This window comes from Drosophila bipectinata, chromosome XR (assembly GCF_030179905.1).
Source record: "Drosophila bipectinata strain 14024-0381.07 chromosome XR, DbipHiC1v2, whole genome shotgun sequence".
Lineage (NCBI taxonomy): Eukaryota > Metazoa > Arthropoda > Insecta > Diptera > Drosophilidae > Drosophila > Drosophila bipectinata.
This window is the reverse complement of record NC_091735.1, coordinates 18,152,312-18,175,108: the sequence shown is the minus strand read 5'-3', so window position 1 is coordinate 18,175,108 and position 22,797 is coordinate 18,152,312. Positions and strand designations below refer to the sequence as shown.

The 22,797-nt window shown below is 40.7% G+C and overlaps 4 protein-coding genes across 9 annotated transcripts; 2 read left to right on the top strand and 2 right to left on the bottom strand.

Moving 5' to 3' along the window:
* Positions 1–2,355: 2,355 nt before the first annotated feature.
* Positions 2,356–12,320, bottom strand: wcy (WW domain-containing adapter protein with coiled-coil wacky). 6 transcript variants are annotated; one of them, XM_017250961.3, is made up of 15 exons: positions 12,128–12,320; positions 11,227–11,873; positions 10,424–10,460; positions 7,029–7,395; positions 6,705–6,962; positions 6,313–6,387; positions 6,178–6,253; positions 6,025–6,110; positions 5,861–5,968; positions 5,307–5,794; positions 5,011–5,246; positions 4,459–4,952; positions 4,231–4,400; positions 3,946–4,073; positions 2,356–3,870 (listed from the first exon to the last, which is right to left on the bottom strand). In XM_017250961.3, the coding sequence occupies exons 2-15, from the start codon at positions 11,265–11,267 to the stop codon at positions 3,792–3,794; spliced, it is 2,643 nt and encodes an 880-aa protein (XP_017106450.2). In that variant the 5' UTR covers positions 11,268–11,873; positions 12,128–12,320; the 3' UTR covers positions 2,356–3,791. The 6 variants fall into 6 exon arrangements, with proteins under 6 accessions (XP_017106450.2, XP_017106451.2, XP_017106455.2 ...); XM_017250962.3 differs by having other exon boundaries at positions 3,946–4,067; XM_017250966.3 differs by having other exon boundaries at positions 4,459–4,904.
* A 440-nt stretch (positions 12,321–12,760) lies between these two features.
* Positions 12,761–14,309, top strand: LOC108131860 (uncharacterized). The gene is made up of 2 exons (XM_017250938.3): positions 12,761–12,957; positions 13,035–14,309. The coding sequence occupies exons 1-2, from the start codon at positions 12,856–12,858 to the stop codon at positions 13,500–13,502; spliced, it is 570 nt and encodes a 189-aa protein (XP_017106427.1). The 5' UTR covers positions 12,761–12,855; the 3' UTR covers positions 13,503–14,309.
* A 195-nt stretch (positions 14,310–14,504) lies between these two features.
* LOC108131926 (uncharacterized) lies at positions 14,505–22,598 on the bottom strand. Its single transcript, XM_043212976.2, has 7 exons — positions 21,160–22,598; positions 19,486–20,805; positions 18,558–19,005; positions 17,986–18,500; positions 15,076–15,440; positions 14,757–14,946; positions 14,505–14,694 (listed from the first exon to the last, which is right to left on the bottom strand). The coding sequence occupies exons 1-7, from the start codon at positions 22,514–22,516 to the stop codon at positions 14,531–14,533; spliced, it is 4,359 nt and encodes a 1,452-aa protein (XP_043068911.1). The 5' UTR covers positions 22,517–22,598; the 3' UTR covers positions 14,505–14,530.
* Positions 15,543–17,343, top strand: LOC138925549 (uncharacterized). The gene is made up of 2 exons (XM_070276311.1): positions 15,543–16,613; positions 16,675–17,343. Exons 1-2 carry the CDS (start codon positions 15,745–15,747, stop codon positions 17,186–17,188), a joined length of 1,383 nt encoding a protein of 460 aa, XP_070132412.1. The 5' UTR covers positions 15,543–15,744; the 3' UTR covers positions 17,189–17,343.
* Positions 22,599–22,797: the final 199 nt, after the last annotated feature.

The following is a 22,797-nucleotide window of genomic DNA, read 5'->3' as shown; positions in this document are numbered from 1 at the left end:
TCAACTTTTTTTAATGTTAACAGCTGTAAGCTGTTTTGTCGTCGAAAGGCAACTAGGCGTATGAGTAATATTATTATCCATACGCACTGTTGGCCCTAATATTTTATAAAAATGTTTCAAATATTTTTTTATTTATTTTAGTTAGTTTTAAGTATATTTTTATTTATAATTATTATTATTTTTATTTATTTTATTTTAAATTTGATTTTTGTATTTATTGTAATTAATAGGGTGCTTGAATTTCTCTTATTTTGAACTTTTTATTATATAGTTACTTGTTTTTTTATTTCATTTATTTTTTATTATTTATTTTATTATTATTAAATTATTACTTTTATTTTTAACTCTTTTATTTTTATTTCAAACCTTTAAACATCTTTGTTATTTTTGTCTGCTTTATTTATTAATTATATCCTCTATACTTACCATTCACTTACCAAATGTATTTGGTCTTAAATATTAAGACCTTAATTTCTAATCTAAATTTAAAAAATGCACAATTCACTCACCAGTTATTTTTTAATCTCACCACTGCTCTTCTTAAATTTTGTCTTCACTTTTATCCAAGAATGTAGTCTAGTTCTGTTTTGCAGTTTTAATAAAATAAATCACTTTTTAAAAAGTCACAATTGCTAAAATTCAACCGAAAAAAAAAAATTATTAAAATGAACACATATTTTTTGAAATAAATTCCCGTGACCGTTATTTCGGCTTTTTCGAAATCTGAACCGTTAGTGTGTGTTGGCTGCCTGTCTGCCTTTCGCTGTTCCGCAAAACAAGCGAACGCTTCGAATGCTGAACTGCTACTTGTTGGCATTTCCATTTCGTCCTCGGTCCTCGGAAAAGCCAAAGCGGAGATGCTAGGGCAGAGCCGTACACACAAGAAAAATAAATGCGAACAGAAAAAAAGTGGAAACACACACACACACTCACTGGAAAAGGAAAACAACACACAGATAGGCGTACACTCACGTACACAACGATACCACGGCTTTTCCCTTCGGAAAATTCAGGCAACATTCGGCGGGTGTTCATTTTGCCATATTCATTTTTGGCGAATTCGCTGCGTTTGCTGGGTAACGGTCAACTTTGGAGAGCTTTCCACGCGGCTCTCTCTCTTGCTCACTTTCCGGCTTTTTCGCAAAAGCTTTTATACTCTCTCGCTGCAAAAAGAAAAGCCGGCTGAAAACAGACAATGAAGAAAATAATGAAAAGCTTTTTGGACAATTTTGTTAGCGGTTTTGATTTGAAAATTTTAAAAAACAAAGTTTTTTGAAAAAATTTCAAATCTTTTAACCAACAAAATATTAATATATTTTAAAAGTGTAAGCCATAAAAGCTTTTTATTTTTAAAATATATTAGAGGTTAGTTATGAATGTTAATGCGGTTATTTAAAAAAAAAAAAGAAATACAAACAAAAATTACTTTCCAAAAATGTATATATAATTGAAAATGTAAATTTTTATTTATATATATTAGTATAAAAATAAATAAAATCAAACGAAAAAATAGCCAATTAAGAAAGAAGGAAAAGAAAGTTTAAAATTTTGAATTGAAATATAATATTTAAAGTTCCCTTCCCTTGGTCTGATTTTTTAAAACACATTTTAAACTTTTATTTGTTGTTGTTGTTGTATTTTTTAATTAATTCATAATAAAAGTTTCTATTTTTCGGTTGGTTTTTCTTGTTTTTTTTTGTTGTTTGTTTGTTTGTTGTTTGTTTTTGACGCTTAGCTAATATATTTATTATATATATATATATTATTTATATGTATATCTACAGTAGTTATTAGCATTATCATTATTAAACTGTTGTTTGCTTTCTTTTTGTTTCGGACCTGCTTTTAATGGCAGAGTCCCCTTTGTTGTTTTTCTTTTTTCCGTTTTTTTTTTATTTAGACAAGTTAAGATTAAAAAAAAACTCAAAATTACACTTATTTACTCTCGCGTGTGTGTGTGTGTGTTCGTATGTATGAGTGTGTCTGTATATGTGGGGGAGTGTGTGTGTGTCTGTGTTAGTTCATCTTTATCCGATTATCTCTCTCTGGGATCCCTAACATCTTTTTTTCTTTCGAACGCAATAGTTGTTGTTTTTTAAATTCAATAAAATTAAGTTTATCTTTAAAAACCTTTTTTTTTTGCTTATTAACAACAAAAAATTGTTTCCTTTTTATGTTTAACTTCTTCCAAAAAAATAAATTATATCGTATATATGCATATATATAATATATATTTTATATATATACTCATATATATAATTAATAAATGTAAAACGTAAGTGTAGTGGGGGGGTAGATAGAGGGGGGAGGGTTTATAAAAAAAAAACTAAACTAAAAAAAAAACAAAACTGAAAATTCAATAAATCGGAAGCTAGACAAGCCTATATATGTATATCGTAATCGTGTATATATATATAATATAAATACATACTTTTGTTTCAAACTAAGGAGCAATAATATTTTTTTTTCTTATTTTTTTGTTTTGTTTCTTGTGAGGATGGTGGGTATTGGGTGTTTCTTGCAGTGTAAACTCAAAATTTCGAAAACGCAATTTCTTTTAGAGAAAAACCAAACTGATTTTCTTTTTTTTTGTTTTTTTTTAAAAAACAGATAACAAAACATGGTCATATATATAGTTATATATATAATAATATATATATATAGTATATATTTAGATATATATATAAGATATATATAACGATTTGTTAACGGTTTCTATGTAGAAGCTTCTCTTGGGTGTGGGTGTGTGTGTGTGTAGAGGATTTCTTCGATTCGGTTGGATTATTAGTTTTTTTTTCTGACTTGCATTTTGGTTGTCATCGATAATCATTTTATCATTATGATTTACATCTTGTTGTTGTTGTTGTTTGTGGTTGTTGTAAATATACAAACTTTCATATACTCTATTTATATATATATATTTATTTATATATAAGTATATATATATATATAATTATATATATCGTTTGTATATATATTCTTTAATTCGAATTCTTATTTCATTTTTTTTTTTTTTATTGCAATTGAGTATACTATGTTGACTTGTTTAGTTTGTTAATTGTGTTTGTTGTTTGTTTTGTTTGGTGTTTTTATTTACCGTTTTTGTTGTTTTGTTGTTGTATGTTTGTTTGTTTCTTGTTAGTACTGATGCTAAATAGGCTTTTATCCTTATTGCTTCTTGATAGGTTCATCGGTAGTTGTATCTTGTATCCTGGAGTTTGGTTTTCTCGTTGCTGTTTTTTTCTGTTTTTCGGTTTTTCTCTGCTTTTGCTTACATATTTGTTTTTTGTTTTTGTTTTTAATTTTACGCTTTGCTAATTATAAATTATGCTTTAGTTTTTTCTTTCTTCATCTATTCTTTCTGCTCTCTCTCGCTCTCTGAAACTTTTTCATCTTCCGGTTGAATTAAGTCCTTAACCTGAACCATCTATAGTCCTTTGGGCAGCAATCCTTGAAATATGCTGCCACCATATTCCAAATAGGATTGCCAGGACGAACACAGTTCAATCCTAGGCGACTTGGTGTCTGGCTCAGTGAGGGTGTATATATATGAGTGCTGATGTGGTAGGGTGTGGTGAAGTATGGTATGGTGTGGAGATGCATCGCCCATTATTGGATTATTTGGGGGGAGAGAAGATGTAGAGGTGGATGCCAACTAATCGCATTCACTAGGCTAGGCTGCCGCCAGCAATGCTACATCATCGCCATCATCATCAGCTGCGCCAGAATATGCTCTTTTTGAGCCTGACCGACAGCTTGCGATGCACGCGGAGCCTAACCTGCTCCTGATCCTAAGTATCGTCCGACATGAACGCGTTCTGAGTCTTCGACTCCTCAATCCGGCGGATCTGTTGCCGCAAATACATGATTCTAATACAAGAAGAGTTCATATTTTTAAATAAAATAAATAATATACATAGTTCTTTCAGCATATCAACTACTCACTTCTGTTCCTGCAGGGTGGCATTGATCTCGGTGCTCCTCACTAAGCTTCGTGCACACTTCAGCTCCGCACATATCCTCGTGCAGGTAATGTCCCCAAACAGATGTGTATCCTCGCAGCATTTCTGCGCCTTCGAAAATGCAAGAAGGGATATATAATATGAAAAAAAAAGCATTTGCCACAATTAGCTGAGATTCTATTTACGCTTGAGATTCGTCATTGGTTTTTTGATTTGGGATTCTTGTGGGAGTTCGCCCGAGTTCGGCGAATCATACCTCACAGCTTACCTGACGCTCCAGCACTTCCGCCTGCCAGTTCGTAACGTGCGCGATCAGATCAGCGCGAAAGTATTTGGCCAGTTTGGGCGATATCTCCGGACCTCGCAGGTTGGCCGCCTGCACCGACGATCCCACACAGCTCTGCAGCGTGCTCAGAGTGGCCGATGATGCCCCATCCACTAAATAATTAGAAGAATGTTAATCAAATCCTTGCTAGAAACTATATTCAAGACTTACGTTTGCCTCTCTGTTGTGCCGCCTGTTGTTGGCTTAGACCGGCTGCTGCTGCTGCCGCTGCTGCTGCGGCGGCCGCTTGCTGCGCCTGCTGATCCAGAACGGAACCGCTCAGATCCAGTTCCTGGGTGGGCGTCGGTGGTCCCTCGCCAATGCCCGGCGCTCCGCTATTGGAGCCACTGTTACTGCCCATCGACGTGATCACACTGATACCGCTAACGGGACCCAGACCGGGCACTATATTTTGGCCAACGCTGTTGACGCCGCCGCTGACGACGGAGGAGGCAGTGGGCGTGGCCGGGGAAGCGGAGGCCACCAGTAGGCCGCCGTCGAGGCTCGACTTCAGTCCGAAGGGTGTGCTGCAGGAGTAGGCGTTGCTCACGTTGTTCGTGTGACCGACAATCGTCGGTATGGGGCTCTTCGTGTAGCTGGTGAGCGACGGGGAGAGGCTATGATGCGGATGGGGCATATACAGCGGGGAATTGACATTATTATCCCTAAAACAATGACGCCTTTAACAGGATATCATTCGTATAACAGAATCCAATCACTCACCGTAAGCTGCTCAGACTGCCGCCAGACACCGAGTTGTTGACCGAATTGTAGGCATGATTGACGCCCGAATCCGACGCCGAACCGCCACCATCCAATACGCCCAAGCCCAGGTGCATCTTTTGGCGCATTAGTAGCGCCTGATCCTTGCCTTTGGCTCCTGGCGGCAGGGGAGCATTCGAGTTCAGATGATGCGGATGCTGGTGCGGATCCTGACTCGCCAACGTCGGCACAGTTGTCTGTTAGGAGGTTTACAAGGATTAGCCAGGATATGGGGTAAACTAGTACCAGGGTCTTACTCCAGAGGTGGAGCCAATGTGGCCAACGACCGAATTCCTTAGGCTGCTGCCACTGTTGCTGCTGTTGCTACTGCCGCCGGCACTGTTGCTGCCGCTGCTGTTCGCCCCCACCGAGGACAGCCCACTGGTGGGCAGCATAGTGGCTCCCGTTACCAGGCCCGCCCCACCGCCACCGTAATGGAGTGCCGCTGCCGCCACAGCTGCCGATGCCGCGACCACGGCTGCGGCGCCAAGCGGTCCTCCAGACACGGAGGAATTGCTGCTGCTGGCATTGGGATGGGAGGCCAGGCGGGGCAGGGCATTGCCCATAGGCTGGTCACCGCCACCACCACCACCACCACCTCCTCCTCCTCCTCCTCCTCCACCACCGCCGCCGCCGCCGCCACCGCTGCTGTGTGCCGTGGGCGTGCCGCTCAGGGAGTAGCTGGCCTCTGAGGTGGGCGTCGAATCGCCGCTTATGTCCATGTCAGCATTGTCATTGTGTCGACCTGAAGGAATTTATATTTAGAAATTAGCCACCAAGGATAAGGACCTAAGGGGACCGAAGTACTCACCATCCAAACGCCTTCGATGGCTGGGCGGGCCATCGTCGTTGTAATTCCATCTCAGTCGTGAATTGTCCCGCGAAGAATTGGAATGTTTGTATGCTGAAACAAATTTATCTAATTAGATCCTTTTTAAAAGGAAGAGTCCTGCAGACGTTGCTCTTCCAACTCACTCGATCTGGAGAAGCGATCATCGCGGTCCCGATCGCGATCCTTGTCACGATAGTCCTTCTCACGGTGCTGATCACGCGGTAAATTCCTTAAAAAAATACATATTAATATATTTAATATTTTATAAATAATTTTTAAAATTTTAGGTTACTTACCTTTCCCTATCCACCCATTCCTTTGGCTTCTCCCACTGGGAGATCTCCGTCTTGCAGTTGTAGTAATACATTTTCCCTTAAATTGTTAATTAATTATTAGCTTAGTTTTTAATTTTAAATGTTTTAAAAACTTACCCGACGAGCTCACATGCTCACTCCAATCGCCATAGCGCGCTGTTCGCTCGCCGCGATCACTCCTTTCGCGTTTATCTATAAAAAAATATCGATAATTTTAGTTAGACAAGTTTTAGCATGATTCTAGACATGTTTTAACACGCCTCAGAAAATGATCTTACTTCCTAGCCCGCCTAGAGTTATGTTCTAACATGGTAACAAGACTCTAGACATGTATTAACATGAATTGAGACAGGTCATAACATGTCCTTAAGCCTCTAGACATGTTCAAACATACTAAAAGTCCTTAAGACATGCTTTAAAATACCTTAAGGGATGTTCTAACATGCTCACATTCCTTGAGACTTGTTCTAACAAGCCAAAATGCCTGTAATTCTCTCCCCAATCCTCACCTGCGTATTTGTCCTTCTTGTACAAATCCCGATCGCGATCGGAGCCACGATCTCGCTTGTCGCGCAGATCACGCATATCCCGATCCCTGTCCCTATCGCGATCATCGGAACCGGAACGCTTGTCATTCTCCCTAGAGGAGCATAGCTTGCCACCGGCCCCACTGCCACCACCGCCTCCACCGCCGCGCCGATCCCTGTCGTGGTTGGTCCGATACGACGACTCGGAATCCCGGTCATTCCCACGCCGATCCCGTTTGTCTGGAAATCGAAGAAGACCACCATGTTAAGAGATCTCTTTAAAATGAAATATAATGTATAGTTTACCTGAATATTTATCCTTCTTGTAGGCATCGCGATCCCGGTCGCGCATCTTTTGTATGAAACTGTAACGTTCTCCGCTGCCGCCACGCCCACTGCCGCCTCCGCCCCTATGATCGCTACGATCCCTGAGATCGTGCGATCGCGACGATGGCGAATCAATGTCCGGCGACTGAGAGCGATAGCTGTTGCCATTGTTTAGTGGTCCGCCGCCGCCGCCATTGCCGCTGCTGCTGCCACCGCCTCCACCGCCGCCGCCGCTGCCACCGCCGCCACCACCGCCTCCGCCGCCACCAGGTGACAGGTCGCGATCGCGGTAATTGGAGGAACGGTCGCGTTCGTAGTCGCGCTTTGAACTGCTGTACTTTGAGCTCTGCACGGATTGGACGGAGGGTGTAGTGTAGGGTGAGGTGTAAAGATTTTGGATGGCAAAGGGGGTAAAGAAATCACACACATTTTTAGACTCTTACATTCCTCAATTAATCACACACAGGCACACACGCTCAGCGCACACACACACATATACACACACTGTGCTATAAGGTGAAACATATTTTCATTAAAATTTTCCTTAATTTTGATGTCTTTTTCTTAGGTTTTAAGAGAAAAGTTTAAAAATTATAACGTAGAACTCATCAAAAATTATTTTAATCGATATTTATCGATAATTTCGATATGTGGTTTGTTTATAAACACACGAAATTCTAATTTAAAAGGGGAAGTTTAATGAAAAGCTTAAAATTTAATAGCAATTTCGGTCTTGGGAATGAATTTATCGATTTCTTGATCTTATCGATCTTCAAAATAAACGATAATATCGATAATAAAATTTTAGAAATAATAAATGAAGTAAATTTTCAATATTCTCAAAAAAAAAAGGTACATTTCGTAGAGAAATAAGACATTTATTTGCTCATTTTTGTCCAAAAAAGAAAAATATCGCTTATCTCGATAGTTAACGATAAATTCGATAGTCACATCTTAAAAGGCAATTATAAATTATAGATATACCCAAGAACTAGAGCACAAACCATAAATTATAAAGAGAAATAAGAACCTAAATTGCCCAGTTATGACCGAATAATATTATATCGCTTATTTCGACAGTGAACGATATTTTCGATAACAACAATTTTAAAAAACAAGTGTAAATTACCAATATTCCAAAGGTATATGGTAAAAAAATTTGTACTATACAGAAAAGTAAGAAATTGAGTTGCCAAAAGAGAATTAAATTATTATCTCGATAGCTCTCGATTATTTCGATAGTAAAATTTTAAAAAAATGAGGTAAAAACCATTTAAAGAAATAAATTACATAAAAGCATAATAGATTGCAAATCTCAATAGTTAACAATAAATTCGAGATACATTTTGACTAAATCTGCTTCCATCTCAAAGCTATTAATATCCCTTATAGCACAGTGTTCTTTTAAAATTAGATTTCTTTTAATATTTTAGTTTCTTTTTGGTTAATATTTTCGGTTATTTCGTAATTTTTGGTTTTTTTTTTTTAAGGAATAGGAACTGTGGTTAGTTGAACTAAATCTACTCTGGGAAATAATAAACATAAATGCATAATCATAAATGCCAGCTACTTTTGCCAATGTTATTTGCTTGTGATTATTGCCAATGCTTATTGAAAAACACAAAATAAAAAATATATAAATATATAGATAAATATATTTTGAGAAAATGAGTTTTAAATGAAATGAAATTTTGATGAAAAAAGAGTATCAATTGAATTGTTTTCCTTTTGGTTCGAAACTAAAGTGTGTGTGTTATAATTTTGAAACATGTCAAGTATATTTTGTTTGATTGGTAATTGTTTTATTAAATTATATATCATTTTTAGATGGCTTTGTGGTAAATTAATGTTGAACGTAAAACTTTAAATATATTTCCTTGTTTATTAAGTTGTTTGGTTTAATTGTTTATTGATTTTAATGTTGATACAGTTTTTTTTTTTTTTCTTGATTATTTTTTCATGTTTTGTTTTAGTTGTTTCTGGTTTCTGTTTTTAAGACACACTTTCCAGGGGTTTCAGGTTTATGTTTATTGTTTTTGTATTTTTGTTTTTATTGCTTTGATGGTTGTCTTTTTGTTTTTTTTTTTGCGATTTCCTTATGGTTTTCTGTTTTATTGTTTACTTACTTCGAGACGACAGAGGCCCACAGCTGATGAGGTCGAGGCAGCTGCCAGCGTTGCTGCTGCAGAACTTTTACTTCCACTATTATTATTATTATTATTATTGGTATTATTATTATTATTATTATTATTGTTGTTGTTGCTTATGTTGCTATTGCAATTGGATATCGTTGATGTTGCAAGTGACAAGTCAACAGCCATGTTGTTGCTGGTTTTGTTGCTGCTGGAGTGGGTGTTGTTGTTGCTGTTGCTCCTCATAGATGTTTTCATTAATAAATTAATGATTTGATTTTTATTCAATTTTTAATAATTAACTAACTTTTGGCTTAATTTTTTTTTTAATATTCTTTTATTTAAATTTGAGGCACATTTGTGTTGTTATATATTTTTGTTGGAATTGTTGCTGGTTCATTGTTGTTGTTGTTGTATATTTAATTTGTAATTGTTTTCTACGAAGTTTTTGTTTATTAAGGCTACTAGTTTGATTAAATTTAATTAGGCAGCGCTTAGAAATTGGTTAAGTACTTTAATTTAATAATTTATAATTCTATTTAAAATGGTTAAACATTGTTTGGTTTGCTTTAAAGCATATTTGTGCTGTTTGGTTAATAATTTTGTATTTATTTATTTATTTGCATATATTGTTGTTTTTCTAACCGTATATATGTTTTAGGATTTTTAATTAATTTCCGAATTTTTTTGTATTTGGTGTAGAATTGCTAGATTTTGCCAGTTCTTTTTTTTTCTTTCTTATTTTATAATATATATATGTATAGATTCGTTTCTCAATTAAAGATCAGTTCAGGCTGCAATGCCGCGTTATCAATGGGTTAACAAATGAAACGATTTTTTTTTTCTGGTCAGTTCAAAAAATGGATGAAGGTTTTTGGTTTTTTTTTTTTTTATTTTTTTTGGGAAAAAAGTGACAATTAAGGATGCACAACACAGCGATTCAAAAAAAATTAAACACCTATTTAATATTAATCGAAAACCAAAAGAAAATCAACTTAATAAATACTATCTACATAAGTTAATCTTTTTTTTTAATTTTTAATAAAAATTAGTTGATGAATGGTTGAAAATTAAATGATTTACATTGGCTTTTAAAGTGCACTACAAAATTGTGATTAGAAATTGTAAGAAAAATAAAAAAACTACTAATAGACACAAAAAATAAAACTGGCATTACAACAATTAGCGATTAGTTAGTGTTGCTGGGGGGGATATTGGTCCGGAGATTGTTTCTTTTCTCACCTGGTAGGATGTGTGACTGGTATGCTTCTCAAAGTACCTGAAATAATGAAAAATAATTCAATTAAAATTAATTTATAAACAAATAATTAAACACTCCAGGCTTAGCACTACGGATTTTGCTTATTTTTAATTTAATTTTTAACTTTTATAGCATCTTTTAAGACTAAATCACATGAAAAATCCGTGAAAAACCTCAATCGATTTAGTTTCTGGTTGAATTTTCTCTCCACAATGCCGGCATCGATTTGTTGACAAAAAAAAAAACCGAAAAAGAAATCCCAAGCCGGCAGAGGGTTTCCTTTAAAAAAATAACACAAATATAGGACTAATAATTAACAATAAAAATCACTTGACTTAAATTTTAAACTTTAAAACAAAAAGCAACGGTAAATGTGCAAAATAAATTTTCTTGGAAATTCTTTTTTTCTGCTCCGACAGCTGAGCGTGTGCGAGCGAGTTAGCATTAGAGTGGGATGGCAAAGCCAAAGACACGAATAACCATAGAATGAAGGAATGATAACACTTGAAAAAATATACATATCACACATTATCATTAAAAAATGTCACAAATATCTTGATATAAGCAATTATGAAAATTTACAAAATTAAGAAATCGGTTTTTTTTAAAGAGAAACATACGAGTTAGAAAGAGACGGGGAGAGGGAGAGGAATGCAGAACGTAAACAAAAAAAAAAATATATTGGAATTCTGGGCGTGCAGCCTGGCAGTGTTTTTCTTTTTTTTGTTGTTGTTTGTTAATAGATTTTAATAGTTTTTCTTTTTTTTTAACCAAATATCCATACCCATCGTTCATACGCTGCGGTTTTCTAGCATGCATTACCATCAATGCAAGATTTTCGCCAAATACGCTGCTTCCTTGGTGTTGTTTTAGTTGTTGTTGTTGTTGGTTTTTATTATTGGCTTTGTTGGTGTTTTGTTGTTGGGGCTGCTGCTACTACTACTGCAGCTCCTCCCTCCTCAGCTGCCTTAATCGCACTCGAATTGGCCCGCTTTGTTGGTTGTCTCCACGTTGCTTCGATTATCCTGCTGCTGCTGCCGGAAATGCTTCTGGAGTTCCTCTGGATTAAATTTTTTTTGTTGTTGAATTTTTTTGCTGAGTTTTTGGGGCTTTGGCGCCTTCGTTTCCGCTCCGCTTCTAGCCGCCTCCGACTGCTACTGCTTTTGCTTATTCCTCTTCTTCTTCTACTTCTCACCTGCCAAGGCACGCGCGCTTGTATGTGTGTGTGTTTGGTTTGGTTTGATTGTATGCATGTGTGTGTGTTTGGCGATGCGGTGTGGTGTGGCGTGTGGAGCGTGTTGGGGGGCTCTCTCTCGCGGTTGGTATTTAAATGTGTGTGTGTGTGTGTGTGTCGCGTGTATGTGTGTGTGTGTGTGTGCCTAAATTGCGGTCGCCGTTTTTGGCCGCTTTATCGGCTCTGGTGTTCGCCTCCTAAAAGTACACACAATATCCAGGGTAAACTTTAAACGTTAATTTCATGATTTCCGGGCAAATGAATGAAATTCTTGTTAAAAACGAACGCTGCGGCGCCTGCACTTTTTCACTCTGCGCTGCGTATGCGTGCGAGCGTACGGGTGAGTGTGTGCGTGTTGGTGTGGTGGGCTACCCAGAGTGTGAGTGTCGCTTGTTCGTATTTTTTTTTTTGTGTGTGCCTGCGCTGCTTTTTTGGTTTCTATTTAGCTTACCGCAATTTATTAGCCGCTTGCATTTACTGTGCTGTAAACGCCGCATTTAATTGTTCAGCGTTAACGCAATTTAACAATTTGGGCCGCGACTTCTGCCTTTTCGCCTCTATACTTGATGATTTTTTTCAATTCTTTTACATTACGCTTTGTGCGGTCTGTTCGTCGGCTGAGTTGAGTTTGACGTTTAAGCGATATGGTGAGTGCTAGATTTGAAATGGTGAATAACAGGTGGCGCCACTTCAAATCCTTAAGCTATCGATATATACTAAATCATCGGATTTGGTATTTTTCCTTAAATATTGCTTTTAAAGTGGATTTCTTCTTATAAAACGGAGGCTTAATATATAAAATTGATTTTTTTTTTATTTTTTTAAAGGTTTATTAGGGATGGAAAACGTTTCAAGCTAACCATATATTATTTTTCGATAGTTTTTTTAAACCGATACAATGGCAAACTTTAAAAAAAAAGGATAAAGACGGGAAATGTGTTTTATTCTAAGAATTAAACTTCCTATTTGTTTATTTAAATGGACAAAAGAGTTTTTTCATACTAAAATATCGCAAATAGTGGTGACTATCGGTATCTCTTGTAAAATATCGACTCAATTTGTATCGCCACCATGCAGTATTTTTTTGTCACATCCACCACGGTCACTCGATTGTTATTGTTTGGAAAAAGAAATTAAAAGCCGAAAAATAATAAAATTAAATAATTTCTTTGAACCAACATGGTCAATCCGAACCACAAAATCAGCCCGCACTTGAATGGTACACCCAGCAACTACATTTACCTGGCCGCTAATGCGGACTACGGCCGCAGCTTGAGCAAGGTGAGTCCCCTATGAAAAAAATTCCCTCCAAAAATTGTTTACCTTTTGTTTTCTTTTATTTATTTATTTATTGGCAGCTTTGCGAACGTAGTTTGCTGCAGAAGCAACGTATTTTGTTGATCAACAGTCGACAAGGTAATGCCGAATTACACAACCTGGAGAAGTACGCAACGCTACAGATCGCTCACATGCCGGATATCGAGAGCACGCCGCATGGTTTTTTGGATTTTTCCGACAGGGATGTCGATTTGGTTATATTCGATCTAAATTCGATTGTTTTGAATGCCCTGCATCGTCCGGTGATGCAGCAATGCTCTACGGACAAACTGGTGCGTCACATTGCCAAATGTTCGGCGGCTTTTGCCAATTACCGGGAACAGCTTCAGGCCAGATGTAAAACGGTCAACACCATTCTGGTGATGTCCCAGGAGTCGTATCCGTTGACACCGGCCCAGTTTAAGCTGCTTTGCGGCCTGTATTTTTGCGGCAACGAATGCCACACAAGTTTGTCCAAACTGGCGGAAAGAATGTTCTCCTCCCAGTGAGTTTATACTCGATTTTGTTTTTCATTTGCAGGATATTTGAAAAAAAGGACACTATTAACCATAAAAGTGCCTTAGGTAGGTTTCGCAAAAAAAATACTCGAAAAGGTTTACAGGAATTATTTGTAGTTTTAAATAGAAACTAAAACAAGAGGACTGGATACAAGCAGTATTTAAAAATATTTGTAAAATCCTTAAGCCCAGGATTAAATATTATTATATTATTAGAAAATCAAAGCTGAATAATTATGTGTCTTATGGAAAAATACAGCAAAATTCCAACTTTTGGTATCCAAAAAAAATCAGCAAGAAAAGTTGAAATCTTTAATTCTTGATTTCAATATCCTAAGAACCTAAGAAATATTTGGAATTTAGTTTAAATCCCTTTAAAGTAAAACCAAATGTTAGTTTAAGCATAAACTTAATTATAATTTATTTTAAGCAGCAAAAAGAGCTCTTAAGTTGTATTATGTTTTTGTTTATATCCTAGCCGATATAAACTATATAAAAGCTCATATATTGTGTATTACGAAGCACTTTAAATTATATATTTTTCAAAATATATAATCCTTAAAGAATAGTGCTAAAAAAAAGAGAGAATCTGAAACTTTCATGGCATCCATGCAAAAAATTAGAAAAGAAAACAAATCGAAATGCTTGATGAACTAAAAAGACTTTATTTTTGTAAGATATACTATTTATTCTAAATAGGATTTATAAACTACTACTATTAAAAAAAAAAATATCGAATATATATATATATATATTTTTAGTTATAATACACAAAATAAATCTCAATTAAAGACAAAAGTGTAAATAAAGAAGAAATTTTCAAACAATACACTCAAAAAAAAAAAAGAGGAGTAAATTAAACTAAATTATATGGAGATCTGCATGCCGGAAATGGGGAAAAAAAAGGATCTCCGGAACACAAGCCGCCAAATAGACAAAAAAAAAAAAGGAACTTTAAAGGGAAATCACCCGATTCCGTTGGAAAACCCCCCTCCCCTCCCCAGAAAGTCCCACAATTTCTAAATATAATCCAACATTCCACTAATGATCTCAAAGGCATCCCTGGCCGTGGGCTCAATAGCGCTGCTGGGCAGCAAATATCCATGGACTCCATTGTCCGCCAACTGTATCGTATAGCTGAAGGGTATTCCGATCTCATAGGCGGCAAAGGCATCCGAACAGCCTGCAACGGGGGAACATACAAAACTTTTAGTTAGTATAGGTTTTATAAATAATACTTATTACCTGAACGCTGTTCTATCAAATCATTGGAGGCATCTACTTTGTAGCGAGATTTGTGTCCTTTTTTTCGCAGACCATCCGTTCCCACCATGGCCACGTCCAGGAAATCATCCAAACGCTCGGCATTGAAGGTGGAATTGGCTTTCACGGGATAGGATACCACTTGGCCGTAGGCTTGTAGGGATATATAGAGCTGGTGGGGAGTTGAGCAGTATATATTATATTAATAGGTTTTTATTTATATTTATGGTATAGGTATTTATTATATTTATTTATCCCTAAGCTCCCTAAGTTGCCTAAAAAAAAACATCCTTAAACTCACCTTAATTTGCGTTCTATAATCCATTAGAAAATCGGAGACAGCCTTGGTTTCCGGCTCTGAAAATGGAGCTGGTCCCGCATAGAACTCATTGCACGGAGCCTTGGAACTGCCACGCTTGCCCCAATGATACAACCAATTCCGGTCAAGATCGACACCGTAGCAGACCTTCTCGGGGCCACGTTGCTTCTGCTGCAACCAGGTCATGGCCGAGTCGAGGATGCCAGTGGGTGGCGGTGCCTGATGCTGGGATCGGGACTTCTTCCAGAAGCGATCGTATTCGTGGCTGAAGGCATAGCCATCGGGATTCAGAACCGGCATTATATACCAGGTGGTGTTTCTAACAAAGTCCATGTCCTCGTTGGTTTCTGGAAGACATAAATGATTATATTTGTTTATTTTTTGTATTATTTTTTTTTTTTTAATTAATAAAAATCTTTAAAAATCTAGAGAATCGATTCCGAGATCGACGTAACCTCGGCCTGGTTAGTCAATTGCTCGGGTTTCGAGTTTAGAACTTTGGCTTTCCAATCAGTTTCCAAATCTTTTTCAAAACAGATCGAATGTAACCAGGATCCAGGTCCCGAAGCCATCGGATCGGACTGGGCTGGATTGGGAGCTGGCACAGGACATAGTCCCGGAGGAGCAAAATCGACAGAGCAAGAGAGAACGATGGACAACAAATCGTCGCGTCCCCCGGCCAGGTCCAAAGTCGGTGGTGGAGCTGCCGCCCGAGCAGCATCTGTGATCCGTGCGGTGGCCAAAGGTAAGAGCATGTCCCGTTTACCGGGCGCCTTGGGAATCACCATTGGTGGCGAGATCAAGGATACCCGGAACTCGGAAGAGTCCCAGGCTGAACGAGACTCGAACCAGCCGCCGCATCATGGAGGTGTTGGCTTTGCCGGCGGTGCTGGCGAGGTCATACCAGATGCTGCAGATCCCGGTGGCCATATCCGTTTCGGCAGCGAGGCTAGCGGGGCTGTGATTATCGGGGAAGACGGCTCTATCTTCAGAAGGGATACCTCCGTGGACATTCCTGTTGTCAGTCGGACAATGAGCGCGGCGCCGACCTGCCATGGCGGCTGGAACAATCAGTCGGTATCGGCGCCGGCGTCTCACCAAGGACGCGACACCCTGGGCTTTGCCTTCCATCTGGGCACCGCCACCCTGGGGCATACCCGCTGTTCCTTAGGAACGCCCTGCGACGAGGAGTGCGGCTATGGCACTGGCTGCGATGCCGGGTGTGCCATCGCCCACGGTCAGGGCTCCATCAGCAGTGGTGCATATGACGGCCTCGTTACCGGTATGGGCACCGGTATAGCCGGTGTCCATGGCGGCGTACCGGGTGGCTATAGAGGCGGAGGTCCTGGCGGCCAGCCACCGGGAGGTAATGCACCATGGCGGCCGGGCGGTAATTTTAAGGGCGGACCAGGTGGTCCGCCAGGTGGCGGTGGAGGATATCGCGGCTCCTTTGAGGGCCTGGGCGGCGACCAGGTCAACTTTTTCATCACCTTCCTGCTGGAGGTACTGGGCGTATTGGTGTAAGTAGTCCAAATCCTAGACTGTGTCCCCTATCCTTCACATATCCCTGCATCCCTGCAGCTTCTTTGCCATCTGCACCATCACGTTCTGGATCACTCTGGGCTACCATGTCGTCACCCTGCTGGTGGACCTAAAGAACGCCGAACGCAACGTCCAGGTGGCGGTGGCCATCGTCTTTGGAGTGCTGCTCTTGGCCTTCGCCATATCCCTGATAACGAATCACAGCGGATCCTGTTGCCATGCCAAGGATCGTCACCGGTCCCGGTCACGCTCCAGCTGCCCCTTTGCGCGCCCCAAGCCCAAGTCGAAGCCCAAGCACCGCAGCTGCCCCCACGCCAAGGTGAGCTGTCCGGCCAAGCCCAGGTGCAAGAAGCCGGCGGAACGACGGAGGAGTACGTGCGGCATGAAAGCGGAGAGCGCCTTCTCGCCGTGCCGGCGGAAGGTCCGCTACACGGACTGCGAGGGTCGGGCCATCTTCATCAATTCCCGGCGATATGCCATTCCCACGGAAATGAAACAGCCGCCCACGATGGTGCTGTGGTTGCGTGACATGATCAGTCGTTGGATGCAGTAGCAGTTCCAGTTCTCTCACCGGGAAGTATCCGACGAAGATCTGAGTGAAGAATATTGAAAGGACCTTACTCCCACCCCCCAATCCTCTAGAAATCTCAGTTCGAATAAAATTTTTCCAACCCATGGCGGATGGAGAAGAGTGGACATGTAAGATAAGTGTACATACTAATCCATCTTTAGATCGATAGGTCTATGGGGGGATGATATGAGAGGAGATATGTTTGGTGTCTGGGGTAGTATGGGGTATGATATGAGAGGAGCACTGATGGGTACTCTGATACCCTGATCTTCAAGAAATTTACTCTTCAAGTTATATCAGTCTAGTAACAGTATTATCTAGTATTAGTAATTTTCTGGATCAATTTCGATAAGGGAGAAAGAAGGATATAAGAGAAGACCTAATGGATTGATCTCTATCGATTTTCTCTATCGACCTGAAACATTTCCGTTTCTATCCACAAGTACCGGATATGAATATCCTTCAAAACAAACCCCAAAACAGTCCTCCATTATTAGTCCTTAAAAGCCTCATCATAGTTTTAAATCTATCTCTATGAGATAGAGAGATCTCTTCCTATTTCTTCTTCCTAAGAACTTCCTATCTTCCTAAGAAACACATTTCCTTTCTCTCTATAAGTACCGGGTATAAATATCCCTTACAATAAATAGGCCTGGCGTATGAGATCTGATATCTCTGGATTCTTTTTTCTATCCAGATCTTAAGGATCTAAAAGGATTTTTTTCTTTCTCAAGTATCTGGTATTAATGTCCTTAATAAAACCCCCAAACTATACTCACTATTACTCTTCATAAGCCTCAGGATCTCGGCAATCATCCACGTAGAGGTGGCCGGTCCAATCCACGCCAAGCCCTGGGCTCCCGCCTCCACAAACACAGCATTGGCTCGTCCCGACTTCCGCTTCCGCTTGGGTCGTTTCTGTTCGGTTAGTCCTTCCGTACTGCCCCGATCCTTGGATTCGATCTTTACAACAATCAGCGGACGTCCCTCGTAGGAGCGTCCAATGTGAATGAGCTCAACCAGCTGGGGATGCTTCATTCGCACCACTTCCAAGTACTTGACGATCTCGTCGTGGTTGTGGTAGCGGTTCCAGGACATGAGACTAGAGCTCGACGGGATGGTGGGTCGCAGCTTGGAGGGTCGAGTGGTGTGGAGGTAGTCCTCCTTTGAGCGCTCGTAGGCGATGGCCTTGCCCACGTCAAAGATGAGGACCTCGTGGGCAATGCCCTCGTAGTTGAGGGTTCCCTGGAAGTCTACCAGCATTTTGGGGGCCACCAGGACATCCGTGAGACCTCTGATTAAAGGTTAAAGGTTACTACTGTTTCCAGGATTACAAACTTTATTATCTCACCTCAGACTTGGTCCCTTGAGCCAGTGCATCTTGACTCCATCCTCGCCCTTCTTGAACTCCTCCAGTGCCCGGACTTGAGCCTCATCCTGGGGCTTCAGTCTCCAGATCTGATACTTGTCATAGCTTATCCTTCGGGGAATATCCGGCCGTGAAGTGGTTGTGGAGGTAGTACTGGTGGTGGTGCCCCTCGTGCTCATCCTGGTGGCCAAAGCCTGGAGCAAGGGATTCCCGGTGGTGGTGCTCGTCGAATTGACAATGTGATGGGCCAGGATTCCGATCCAGTTCTGGGGATTCCGCAATGGATCCACTATCGTCAAGATCGGCACCTGACCCACCGACGACGGTGTCGTGGTGGAGGTCGTTGTGGTTGAGGTGGTCGAGGTCGAGGTGGTGGAACGGCGTCTGACCTTTCGCTTGGGCTTCGACTCGAACCAGCTGGCGAACCATTCTGCAAACAAAATATGGGAAAGTTGACTTAACTGTCTGGGTTTTTTCTTGGCCAAGTTTTGTGGCAGAAAGCCGCAGAAAGCGTGACCATAAATGGGAAGACTTTGGAGCGATCCGTTAGTGGGTTCTATGGACGGGGGTTTCCCTTTCTAGATAGTAATCGCTGCTCATTGAGCCAATCTCTCTATTAAATCAAGTAAGGGGGTCTCTCTATTAAGTCGAACATAAATAAATAAGGGAGGCCTCTTTTAACTTTAAAGAAAGTATATCAATCCCTAAGCTTGAAGTTATTTTTGAAACAAAAACACCTCATCATCGTTATAAGGTTCTATTTTGGTTTAAAGATCAAACCAAGCTTAATAATATGGTATATGGTCTAAAGGTCTGTAATTGCAATTAATTAACAATTTAAATGCTTGAATAATTTTTTTAAACTCTTATTAAAATTTAACAAAAATAAATTTAAGAAAAGTCAACTCACTATCGTAGTCATCCTCCGCCTCAGGCTCTGTTGTACTCGTCTTTCCAAAACCGAACCAGGACTCTAGCCATCCGGGTGACTCCTTCGTAGGCTCTGGAGCGGACGTAGTGGTGGTGGTGCTACCGCTCTTCTTGGTCCTTTGCTGCAAGCCGAACCAGGATCCCAGCCAGCTGCCCAGCGAGGAAGATTCCTCATCCTCGCCATCATCCTCATCCTCCGCATAGGCCTCGTTACTGTGTGCGCTATGATAGAGGGTATAGGTCGGATATCTGGTAATCGTGGGACCCTTGAAGGGCTCCTTGTCATCATCGTCGTCGGCGCTGGAGAAACCATCCATTAGCCGCGACATGGCCACCTGAACGGGATAGAAAATCATGCGAAAGAATCCAGCAATGCCCGAATCCTCATCATCATCGTAATCCTCCTCGGTATCGATGGGTCGCCTCTTGATGCGAATTTTCTTTTTTGCCATGGAATTCTTGGTAGCATCGCCAGCCTCCTCCTCTTCCTCGCTGCTGGACATGGTCGTGGCTGGCAGGGTCGTCTCCTCCACGACCATGGCACCGAAATCCGCACCCTCCTCCGCCGAACTGCTGTCTTCGTTTTTGTCTTTGTGGCTCTCCGTGCTGCTATCGGGCTTGCGAGTCACAGAATCTCCATCAAAGTAGTAATCCTCATCATCCTGGTCCTCATCCTCATCGTCCTCGTAGTCCTCCCCATCGGACATTAGTTCGAAAATATCGAAAGCACTTCCTACATCCGGTCTTCCTCGCTTTCTTTCTTTCGTTTTTTGTTTAATTTTTGTTGCATTTTTTGTTTCTTTATTTTGTTTCAGGATGGGCCGGTTATCCTTGTGATTCTCATCCTGGCTGTGATTCTTATGAAGGAGATGTACCGCCATCGGAATATGATGATTAACGGGACTGGCATTATCCTTTTTGGGGATACTGGGTGTGGATGGTGTGGCCTTTTGTTTCGTTTTCCTTTTCCCACCTTGTGGATTCCTTTTCGAAGGACTACCTCTACGGGGTGTACTAACTCTTCGGGCTTGTCCTGTCTCTTCTACTGCTTTTATGATTCCTTTTTCTCCTCCTACTCCTATATCTACTCCACTTTCGTGAGTTGCTACTATTTTTGTTTCCTTTTTTATTTGAGTTTCCAATGAGCGACGTTTTCTTCTGTTGGGTTCTTCTGTAGTTTCAGTTTCTTCTGTTTCTTTTGGTTCTTTGATGACTTTTCTTTGCACTTTCTTGGCTTCTTTTTTTATGACTTTTCTTATGGCTTTTTTTAACCAGGTTTTTCCTCGATTTCCAGGCTTTTCTAGAGATTGGAAATCTATATTTTGTGCTGATTTTTTTGGTTTTGATTTTTTTGAGGCTTTTTCTAAAGTTTTTTTTTGTTTTTTCTTGGAAATATTTAAAGGAAGAATTGCACTCTCTTCTCGACTTTCTTCAGGGGTTTCTTCTGCTATATTTTCTTCTTGTTTTGTATCTTTTTTATCCAAAAATTGTTTCTTTTTTTCATTGGAAAATGTTTCCTCCAAATTTTTGGTGTCATTTTCTTCGTTTTTGTTTTTAAAATTTGTTCCGTCATTTTTGGAGACTTTTTCTTTATTATTTCCCGATTCTTTTTCATCCTTCTCTGTTATCAAATCTTCTATATTTTTTGATCCACCAAGCTCCTTCTCAAAGTCCAAAGATCGACGTCTTCTGTGGTTAATCCGTAACTCCTGGGGGAATTCTTGTTGGTTCTGAGGGAACTCCTGCTGGAACTCCTGCTGGAACTCCTGCTGGAACTCCTGGGGGAACTCCTGCGGCAACTCTTGCTGATCTAAAGGACCCTCCATTTCCAAAGTATCGCCCTCCTCCTGACGGTACAGGTGCTGACTAAAAACATTCCCCGTCGGCAGTGTGGCATGGGGCATGTGTGGCTTCTCAAGCTGAGGACCTGCCACCTGGGGCGGCTGGGGTGGCCTTGTGGTGGTCCCAATGGTGGGTCTCTTACCCAAAATAACTGGCAGTGGACCCGGCTGATTCCTGGTATTATTTAATCCCGGCCGTTTCCTGATCACTTTTGGTTTATTTTGCTTTTTCTTCTTGCGTTTCTTGCGCCGAATATTTGGCCTGTGGGTGGTGCTGGTGGGTCTGGTGGTGGTGGCAGTGGTGGCGCCGCGGTGGGGCAGCTTCAACAGCTGATCGCTGACATGATCGATGGGGCCACTGGTCACCATCACCGGTGGCGGTCGATGGTTTGGTTTTTGTGGTAATTTGTTGTTGGGTTTTGGGTTTTGTGGACTTTTGGCGGGTTTCTTCAAGCGGATTATTTGTGGCCTGGCGGTGGTGCCACTGGAAGCAGAGTTCCTCACGGGATTCAAGGTGGAGATGACTGTGCCCGGTGGTGCTGCCATCTGACATTGCTTCTCATATTTCTTCCTCATTAATTCCAAATCGGCATCGTACTGGGCTTTTGTTACATAAATGGCTATCGAGTTGCTATCATTCCGGCTCTGACTTGTGGGCTGACTGGCCGGAGGTCCTGATCCCGATCCACCAACCTGACTTATTTGATAGACTATCCCGGTACTGGGATGTGTAAAATAAATGGGAAAACTAGTTGACTCAGTATTGTGGGGATGGGGTTTTGGGGAGGGTTTCTTTGTGGGTTCTTTGATTTCCAAGACTTCACTCTGGACGTGAAGTTGATCGGATATTCCGGAGTTCTCCACCGCATTCTCCACCGATTCAAAGACATAGGGCTGTCCGAATTGTATGTCATTATCGTCCTGTTGACTGAATAGTTGAAAATCCAGTTCCGGCTGATCGAAACGAACCGAGGTCTCATGCTGATACCTTGGCACAAATCTTCGAGTGTCCTGGATGCGTCGCTGAAGCAAATCCCGACCGTAATTGGTTCTTAAAAGTGTATCGAACTCCTCGGCACTGGGATGATAGCCAAAATCAATGGCCTGGCTTAAATCAATGGCCCATAGGATCACCCAGATCCATGCCCAGAGATGTCCAGACCAAGACATTTCTCACACACTCCCGCGCGTTTTGTATTTCGAGTTTTTTTTTTTGTATTTTATATTTTTTTAATTTTTTAAACGAACTGTCTAGTTGCGAGTCTGGCTAATAAATGAAACAGGCCCAAAGTCTCGGCTCAAGACTTGGCCATTTGGAGAAAGCCCCCTTCAACCCCTTCCTCCCTAGCAAACTACTCTCAGTCTCGGTCTTTCTCTCCGTCTCACTATCTCACTGTGTCGCCCAGTTTTCTGGCTCGGCTTGGCTTTTGGCCCGTAACGCTGCCACCAAC

What these genes read in the sequence shown, in the direction of transcription:
- wcy (XM_017250967.3), bottom strand. Translation starts at nt 9,439, where the DNA reads ATGAAAACATCTATGAGGAGCAACAGCAACAACAACACCCACTCCAGC. An exon ending in TGGGCCTCTGTCGTCTCGAA is followed by an intron (nt 7,396 to 9,175) that starts GTAAGTAAACAA and finishes CAATCCGTGCAG; the next exon opens with AGCTCAAAGTACAGCAGTTC. An exon ending in GGCACAACAGAGAGGCAAAC is followed by an intron (nt 4,401 to 4,458) that starts GTAAGTCTTGAA and finishes CTAATTATTTAG; the next exon opens with TGGATGGGGCATCATCGGCC.
- LOC108131860 (XM_017250938.3), top strand. Translation starts at nt 12,856, where the DNA reads ATGGTCAATCCGAACCACAAAATCAGCCCGCACTTGAATGGTACACCC. An exon ending in ACGGCCGCAGCTTGAGCAAG is followed by an intron (nt 12,958 to 13,034) that starts GTGAGTCCCCTA and finishes ATTTATTGGCAG; the next exon opens with CTTTGCGAACGTAGTTTGCT.
- LOC108131926 (XM_043212976.2), bottom strand. Translation starts at nt 22,516, where the DNA reads ATGTCTTGGTCTGGACATCTCTGGGCATGGATCTGGGTGATCCTATGG. An exon ending in GGACTTTGAGAAGGAGCTTG is followed by an intron (nt 20,806 to 21,159) that starts GTGGATCAAAAA and finishes TCCAATCTCTAG; the next exon opens with AAAAGCCTGGAAATCGAGGA. An exon ending in GGCGGAGGATGACTACGATA is followed by an intron (nt 19,006 to 19,485) that starts GTGAGTTGACTT and finishes TTTTGTTTGCAG; the next exon opens with AATGGTTCGCCAGCTGGTTC.
- LOC138925549 (XM_070276311.1), top strand. Translation starts at nt 15,745, where the DNA reads ATGGACAACAAATCGTCGCGTCCCCCGGCCAGGTCCAAAGTCGGTGGT. An exon ending in GAGGTACTGGGCGTATTGGT is followed by an intron (nt 16,614 to 16,674) that starts GTAAGTAGTCCA and finishes GCATCCCTGCAG; the next exon opens with CTTCTTTGCCATCTGCACCA.